This window comes from Diadema antillarum, unplaced genomic scaffold (genome assembly GCF_040938485.1).
Source record: "Diadema antillarum isolate AM-2024a unplaced genomic scaffold, OU_Dant_1.0 seq00000180_RagTag, whole genome shotgun sequence".
Lineage (NCBI taxonomy): Eukaryota > Metazoa > Echinodermata > Echinoidea > Diadematoida > Diadematidae > Diadema > Diadema antillarum.
Window position 1 is genome coordinate 606,285 of NW_027271247.1, and position 9,351 is coordinate 615,635.

The following is a 9,351-nucleotide window of genomic DNA, read 5'->3' on the forward strand; positions in this document are numbered from 1 at the left end:
CATCTGATGACAGTGATTATGACCACAAGTACATTTCGTTTTTCATTATTTGGTGCGGGCCTTTGATAGTTTGGTCCTAAAACACCAGCTAACTTGAAAACTACAATGAGTGCAACATTTTGTTGGCATCTCATAATGGTAATGTGGTCTATAACTTCTCCACGGTAGCCTCTTCAGTGTTAACTCTGCTGTGCCACGGAGCCCTGCCATTATTGTTACTCCATCATTGGCATGAACCCATTACCACAACAAGGTCGAGAGGAACAATGTGGGCAAAACATAATTGTCTAAGGATGAACATACCAAGCAGGATTCGAATCCACAACCTTCTGTTTACAAAGCCAGAGTTCTACGCACTATATGCCATCAGGGTACTCCCTCATCATCACCGGGCTTCACGTACTTATTCTGACAATCATCTATGCACGTACAACATTGGCATGTCGTTATGGCATTATAATAAGAATATTAACGGTTTCACTGTCAAAACGAATGGAATACAGACATAAGAAGTATACATCGCAGTCATAATTGCAACATGGCAATCTGATCTGCCGATTGGAGAGCTATACTGAACGTATACACCATCATAAAACGAGGCGCATTCTCAATGTTGTTGAAAATGTAGATGATAATGATATGTTGGGAACGTTTCCTTGAGTAATTAACTAAGGTCATATGACGGTATTGAGAGTCACTTTTCGCACTGCAATCCGCACGGCAATGTAAACGTATACTTACAACATTCTATAGGTATACTTAATTTTGTACAAGTCATGCCTAGCATGTAGCAAAACCATGTTGCAGCACATTCTAATGGATGCCACTCCACGACACTGATACATACATCTTGCGCTTGCATCGGTTCTTTTTCCCGTCATCACCAAAGGTATACATGAGAATGCTATGATGACATCTGCCAAACAGAGGAAAGGACAGCGTATCACTGGTTACCGTTCAAGCTCAAGTAATGCGCGTGTTTCCTGTACACAAGTCATGGATAAACACGAAGTGCTGTATTTTGCGTAAACCCATTGTTTCCAAATTTTGATACGTAATTCAGAGACCGTACAATATACAGTCTCTGAATATCAAAAGTACCTATAATATCATAGGTAGTGAAGCAATTTACTCCATGGTCTTAGCTTTGAACAGTGGAACATACAGCTTTGGAAAGAGATCGGAAATGTTTACTGGATGATGGAAAGCGATAGGATGAAAAGATTTCAGGTAGTCCAAGGGTTCGTGATGTACTCGAACCAACATGTACATTCACTCACGTATACTAGTATACTACTACTGCTACTACTACTATTAATAATAATAATGATGATAATAATAATAAAAATAATGATGATGATAATAATAATAATAATGATAATAATAATAATATTGTTATTATCATTATCATTAATATTAATATTGATATCTAAAGCTCGCTATTATTTCCACAGTATGCAGTGCTCGCTCTCCACTCCATAGGGAGCATTCCAGCCAGTCACCATTTTACAGGGGCGCACATGCTTTGTGATGATGGAAATAAATAAACTATTGAATTGAATTGAATTGAATTGAATGCTAATCACCCAATATAAAAATTCTCATCCTACCAGGTACAAATGCTCCTGGGTATAATAGAGCAACAATGTGGGCAAAGTGGACAAATATTATACAGTAGCAATACATTGGCACTTGTAACAGCCACCCTGTAGTTATAACAGGCATCACGTAGGACGGCAATGTCTTCCAGTTGCGGTAAATCTACACTAGGAAACTCTGATGGCACATACTCACAGAGGGTAACTCTATCATATATCTTCCTATCTCGGTACAGCAGGCTCAGAATGTTTGACTGAGGAGCTATAAACTTCGTAATACTACCAACAAATCCAGTCAGCCAGTGGTCATTATTGAAATGTGCAACCAAATTTGGTAGAACATCGATCACCGTCAGTAATAGAATGATTCTTGATTATGACGATGTTAATAGTCGAAAAGCACAGGTTGAATATAAAATAGGAACTTCAGAAGAACTTCCTTAAAAAATGGAACTATGGAAAGACTGCATGCCTACTCAGTATGCACTATCATGAATTTCACACAGACATTGCATGAACTCTGAACGTTACAATTTTAGGATTTTACAATGAAAATTGCTAACTCATATTCATAGTCACCTAAATGCGTGGCTGCTGACTCTCTATGCGGTCTTTTCCAACATACATGTATTATTACAGTAACAACACAGGGGAAAGCCGATTCAACAAAATCTATCTGGTAACCAGTGTAGGCGCTACAAGCCAGGGATTCTTTTTTTCGATTTTTTTTCCCTTTCTATATACATACTTCGATGTGCTACACTTGCTTCCTCCATTACAAGACTGACCGTAACGACACCCTGGCTTTATCCTATGTCGAATTGTGAAGAAAAAGAACAAAGAAACACGGTGTCAATCTAAAATGATACTGATTGGAGAGGGAAACGATAACGTATACTGGTCATTTTTGTGTGTGTTTTGTTTTTCAGTTGAATTCAAGTTTACAACAAAACAGTTCCGAAGAATATTGGTCCATGGTAATAACATAGTGCTGGACTGTTTGGAAATGTCTACATAATTATATGGAACAATTAATTGAATGCATCATCATGAGAGAAGCAAAAATCAGAATCATCTAGTTCACGATTGTTGGTTTGTTTGTTGTTTTTTAGGGGGGTAGCAGAAACTTTCATGTATTTTCTCTGTAAGGAGGAATCAGCAAAGCAATTTAAACTTCATCACCCATTACAGAAATTTCGTCATGTATTTTTGCTCTTGCATGCCTTTATATAGTTTTCCCTATTAAGTTGACTTGGCAGAATATGCTTCGCAAAAGAATTCCACTTCCTTCTTGAGAACCCAGCAATTCACTGTACAACCCCTTTATTCATTCTGTACAAACTTTCTATTCATGATATGATAGGTTCAAAATTGAAAATAAAATCCTCGTACCTTATGAGCCTTGAACGAGTAATGTTCGTCTTAAAATTGCTAATGAGGTATATGACACTGTTCTGCATTATGACGTTCATAGATAATTTACCTATACCAATAAATAAGCAGTTCTTATACATGAGACATAAATCAATGAGAACCTCGCAAAACGATAGGTATACCTAAATCAAGCAAAACTAGAAAATGAACCGTTATGATAACACAATCATTTGTTCCGAGGTGAGATTGTCGTAATCTTTCCCTCGACACCAGTGGTCGTTAAGACAGCTGCTGAAAACATACCCGTTGGCGACACAGCCAACACAAGGTCGTTCAAGCTGTGGTTTTCCTTTTCGACCAGCGTGTCGACCTTCGCTCCTTGAAAGGTAAACCTCTGCAGCGTCTTTTTGCCATTTCCGTCAGCCCAGAGCACGCAGACGAGCCCGTGGACATCGCAGCCTACCACCGCCTTCTTCCATTCGTCATCGTGGATGGAGCAAATGACGTTACCGTTGAAGTCGAGAACGCTTGCAGTGGCGGGTTCGTGGGAAATGACAACATAACTCGGCCTCGCGTGCGACACCGCTACCCCAGTCGGTGACAAATCACCAGTTTGAATTGTACGCTGCACGCTACCATCAGCTCGAAGGACGAAAACTCGTCGGTAATCTCTGTCCGATGCGTAAATTATGTCCTCGCCGTCCGTAGCCAGACCAGATATGCTTCTCTTCACCGGAAGTGCTCCCGATATTTCTGTCAGGTTCTCTGCTAATAGATGCAATTTGGCGTCAGTGGTAGCAAGAACGAATCGATGACCGGAAAGAGTGGAGAAACACCTGATGCTGTCGTACTGCAATGTGGGCAGCCAGCGATTCCAGGCAAAGGTGTTACATCCAGGAATGCCTGTTGCGGTCACCTTTATAGATGCAAAGACAGCAGGACATTTCACTTCTTTTGATTCGTAAGTATCACAAACGATAGGGGTGTAGTTATAGTTCGCACTGCTTCTGCTACTATAATACGTGTCATACCGCTTGCTACTGTCCCTTTCCATCTTATAGTGTGTTTCGGTACCAGTTTTTACATACACAGTCTCCATCCTGCCACCAACGCACTCGCCTTGTACCACGGCAGCAAGGCGCCCGTCTCGCGTAAACTGCAAATCTTTTGGCCCGTTTTTACAAGAAATACTTACAGTTCCTCTTTCTCTGCAGTTACATCCTACAACGATCTTCCCAACGTTAGCCTCCAAGGGGGTTACGTGATAATGCAAACGGTCTACAGATTTCTTGATGCTTCTCAACTTCTGCTCGTCCGGCTTCTCCGCTATTGCCCTGTCCATAGCTTCCCGCAAGCTCTTGTACATGGAAGCCATTCCTACAAGATCATGTTCGTTTTCCAACACTTGCTGAGTCATCAGCAAACTCTTCTCAGCTAACGCCTTCATGTTCTCGGTTTTCCGTCTCAACTGCAGGAGCTGCTTGTTCTTTTCTTCCAGGTAGTCACTCCCTTCCCGTTCTACCTGGTAGTGAAACTCTTCAACTCGAGTATTGTACTCCTCAACGGCACATTGTATGCTTTTGCTAGTTTTCTTGCTGTGGTCAATGATGTGTGATTCCAGTTGGTCAAGTAAGCTTAGAAATTTTGCGAATTCCTCGGACTTCTCGGTAACCTCTCCGCGTCTTGAGCTCAGCTCCTCGCGAATTATTGGGACGAAGTCTTTGAGGAACTGTAACTGGTGTCCCCGCTCTCGGCTGTGGTCGATAAGCGTGCAGTCATGACAAATGGGCTCCAGGCAGGTCACGCAAAATATCTTCAGCTTCTCATCGGCATGTTTTGGGCACAGAACAGAATGATCTTTACTCTGAATAGTGACCCTTCCATTCAGCAAATCTGAGATTTTGGCTACGGTGTGATTCTGCGTCATCCGGAGGCCCGCGTGGGCAGAAGAGCATCGCTGACAGAGAATCTGACAACATTCTCGGCAGTAAGTGAATGGGTTATCTTCTGGGACGTCCTCAGACGAGTGAGCGTAGCCACAAGCTTCACACTGGTGGGCTGAACTCGCCAGCTTCCTCTCCCGTATCTCGTTCTCCGTGAGTGCCTCGACGAGTCGCGTCGCTCTGAAGTCGAGTCGTAATCCACGCACGCCATTCTCAGGTAGTACAGTGAGTTCTTTACACAGGGCGCACTTCAGCAATTGTTGTCCAGAATCGTCCTTTCGGCCTCGTGCACACTTCTCCAAACATTTCTCGCAGAAACTATGGAGACAGGCCAGAATACGAGGAGTATCTAACCTTTGGAGGCAAATAGCACACTCCACCTCGTCAGAAACAACTGAATCTAGGAGTGAGTTCATTGACGCCATGATTGCTGAATGACACGGTTAACTCTCCTTCCACATGGGAGAAATCCGATCGCCCGCTTGTGAATGTTCTGAACTCGCCAGGGCGATGGTGTAAGAATTAATGTTGTCACGACTTTGACGGCAGCAGACTCGATACATCAAGTGTGTTTGGGCGCCGTTTGCTTGACGAGTCTGGGACAAGCTGGCCCGGCTATCATTGGCATGACATCAGTAGTTCTATGTAATAACCAGCGAGGTTTATTTATAGGCCAATGACTTATCGGAGGAGTTACTGGGGGCGTACAGGGGATGAGCTCTCTCTCCCCTCCCCTACTCCAATAAAGACTGAACGTGGCGGGACATCTCCCCTATAACTCGCTACCCATACTGTTCTTTCTGTGTCGTTAAGTTATATGTTCACATCTGCGCAAGATCAAATGAGATTGCCATCTGATTGTTGCACGGAAATTCGTCAAGAGACTTTGTCAAAGTATTTTTTTCTTTCTTCTTAAGTTTCTCTGGGATTATTACTTTCTTGTTAGCTTTGCAGCACAGTCTGTTGTATGTCTTCAGAAGCCCGTTACTACTGAGCGCAGCTGCGTCTATCGCATTGTCCGATCAGAAATAATTTCTTTGAACATGCCAAATGAATTCAATATACGTATTATTAGTATAAAGAAAAAGAGAGCAGAAACTTTCAATATTTTTACACAGTTACTCCTGAGGAAGACTATTACACTGTTCAACCATTGTCTAATGAATACTCATAGAGATTATAATACCTATATATCATAATTGCTGAAGAAGTTAAAATAACCTCCACTTCCCCATGAGTGTATAGGTACTTCTCAAGATAGATGTGCATTTAGTGTAAAGAATTATAGATAGGGCAGGGTACACTGAATAAAACAAGCATTGAAACGGTCACATCCATAAGACAGCGACCCCTGCTTTGGAAGTTCGTTGCTCACTAACTCTGCCACTGCATCTTCCTCCGTCTTCCACATAGCACGAATACCTGAGAAGTAGCCGGACAAATGCCCTTTCAGCAACCCCCGCGCCTCCGCTTCATCACGTCACCTCAGACCCTTCGATTACCCGCCTGTCCGCACCCTTTGCATTTGTCTCAATCGCCGCAACTGATGTCACGCCCAGACGGTGGATGCATTGCCGGCACAATGCGTCCAACGTATGACAAGGACGCGTAACTTCATTCACTTTTATCGAGAATTTCTTAAATTGAGCATCGCCTCCGCCGTCTGGAAACAAGAATATCTCGCTGCGTGAGCGCGCCATGAAGGCGACCAATCAGCAAGTAAAAGCTCATAGCCTATTACAGGCGGGGCATATAAGGGCATGATATCTTGACCCGCTATGGCATGAAAATTAATTGGCGGGATGACCATGTCGCCGTGACATCTCCTGCGGCTGTCTCTCGAGGGTGTGTTGCTGCTGACAACCTACAGTCAATTATCTTTATGTATCTGCCACGTTACTCATACAGAAATCACTCTCATAATGTGCGCAGCGGCACTTAAAGGTACTAATCTTCATTGGGAGCAGTGATTTAAAAAATGTTCGTGTTATCACATTGTGGTTAATGCAAATGTGTGGGTAAGTAGTATCACAAAACATCCTATCATGTAACAATTTCGCAATAAAGCATAAGATATATGGGAGATATCACTATATGTTTTTTCTCATTAAACCATAACTACATATATATATCGACTGTTTATTCTAGAAACAATTCTTATCATATCTTTCGTTCACATTTGGTATATCTAGCAATACTTAACATTGATTATACTGAATAAAACATTTACATTGCTTGTATTTGTCTCTAACTCACATTTTAGAACTATTTTGGAGCATTAAATTGGGTTTTTGTTTCATCTGCAATTGGTAGATAATGCCTTTGAATACAATGACATTTACATTTCATCCTAAAGAATGAAGAATCCTGTTGTCATTCCCTGTGTGTATGTGTCAACATATGTGTGTGTGTTTGTGTGTGTGTGTGTGTGTGTGTGTGTGTGTGTGTGTAGTATATATATACACACACAATATGTTATAATATGTTGTGGAGGACCGCTCCGTTATTGACTGTACACATAGCTTTGCCTTTGCTCAGACAAACACACACACACACACACACACACACACACACACACACACACACACAAACGGTTTTATGTTCTTTCCTACAACCCTCAAGTACCATTCTGGTAATGGTCACTATTTATTCCATTCATAAAGGTAAAGAATATGTCGCTCTAGCGTGACCGTTGTAAGGCCCAATACTTCATTTATCGTGCTTCTTTTTGGTGTTATTTATTTTCTTTTTTTAGATAAAATGACTTATCATATAATTATTATGACATTTGCTCATGAACTACAATAGCTCACTAATGAGAAGGAAACACTCTCTAGATCTATACAAATACCATAACTTATTATCCTCAGTAGGTGATGTCCATGTACAACGAAATTCCACCAGCACCCCTTCGCCCCCGCCCCACACACACAATCTCGTTTCCATAATTCCCATTTCCGTGCAGAAGCGAAATGTATTCATTCGAATGAAATAAATTCAAAGTTCACCAATTACGTAGATTTACTTTAATTAGCACCAATGTTGCACGACGAATTTCGTCAATGATCGATGATAATGACACCTTCCGCTAATTTCACATCGTCACTCGACAGTAGCCATTGTCGATCAGTTATGAAGCAACCAATACAGGCAGAAAACGTAAGTTAAGATTTTGTTTACACACACAGATATACATATATATACACTCAGCAAAAAAAGTAAGTTCCCCCTAACATTTTTGGATATATCTCAAAAAGTGTTTTACCGATTTTCATAATTCAAACGGAAATGGATAAGGAATTTTTATTACTCATAACATGAGTGGCAAATCATTGCCACCAGATATTGTTATTGGTGTGAAAAAATGCATTTTATGTCAAAATGCGTGGAAACAAAAGTTGCACTTTAGTGATTTGCAGTGACTTTTACACAAATAATCAAACAATCAATCATGATTCTGAACATTTAAACGTGGTTTATTGTATATTTTTCTATCTCTTTCTTTTCATGAGCATAAGTCAAGTATTTGACAATTGATATGTCCACCATCCGCTTCAATGACCAGCCGGCATCTCGTCCTCATACTGTTAACTAAAGTTTGTACTTGGCGCCGCTCAATGTTGGCCCATGCTCTCTGCAAGATGCGCTGTAATTATTGCAGTGAAGTGTCAATTTTCACCTTCTTGCTCTCTTTCCGCTTAATGATATCCCAAAGATTCTCTACTGGATTACAGTCGGGCGATCTTGCAGGCCACTCCATATGTTCGATGCCATTTCCCTCAACAAACTGATCTACAACTTGAGCGCACGATGCAAAATGGCCATAGGCACATTAATGTGATCAAACCAAATTGGAATTACAAATCACATGGCTTCTACTAACATTTTCATATTGAAAAGGCTATTGTTTAAAAATTCTGCATAACATCTGTTTAATAGTGAAGCGCATTGTACCTGAAGAAATTCCTGAGAATGACACAATTTAAAAAGGTCATTAATTACATAGGAAATGTATACAATATGCTTCATATAGCCTATAAAGTGCAACTTTTTCCCCATGCATTTTGACATAAAATGCGTTTTTTTTTACACCAATAATGATATCTGATGGCAATGATATGCCATTCATGTTATGAGTAATTAAATTTCCTATCCATTTCCGTCTGAATTATGAAAATCCGTAAAATACTTTTTGAGATATATCCAAAAATGTTAGGGGGGAACTTACTTTTTTTTCTGAGTGTATATATATATATATATATATATATATATATATATATACATGTGATGTATACATGCATATATACATATATTATATACATATATATATTATATATATATATATGTTGTTGTTGTTGTTGTTCATTTTCCATCTGTGAAGATGGCTGGATAGCCCATATTCAGCTACACTAAGCTGGTCTTCCATGGGGTCCAGT

At 40.6% G+C, this 9,351-nt stretch overlaps 1 protein-coding gene across 1 annotated transcript; it reads right to left on the minus strand.

Moving 5' to 3' along the window:
• Nucleotides 1–3,198: 3,198 nt before the first annotated feature.
• LOC139728454 (uncharacterized) lies at nucleotides 3,199–5,340 on the minus strand. The gene has a single exon (XM_071639395.1). The coding sequence runs from the start codon at nucleotides 5,338–5,340 to the stop codon at nucleotides 3,199–3,201; it is 2,142 nt and encodes a 713-aa protein (XP_071495496.1).
• Nucleotides 5,341–9,351: the final 4,011 nt, after the last annotated feature.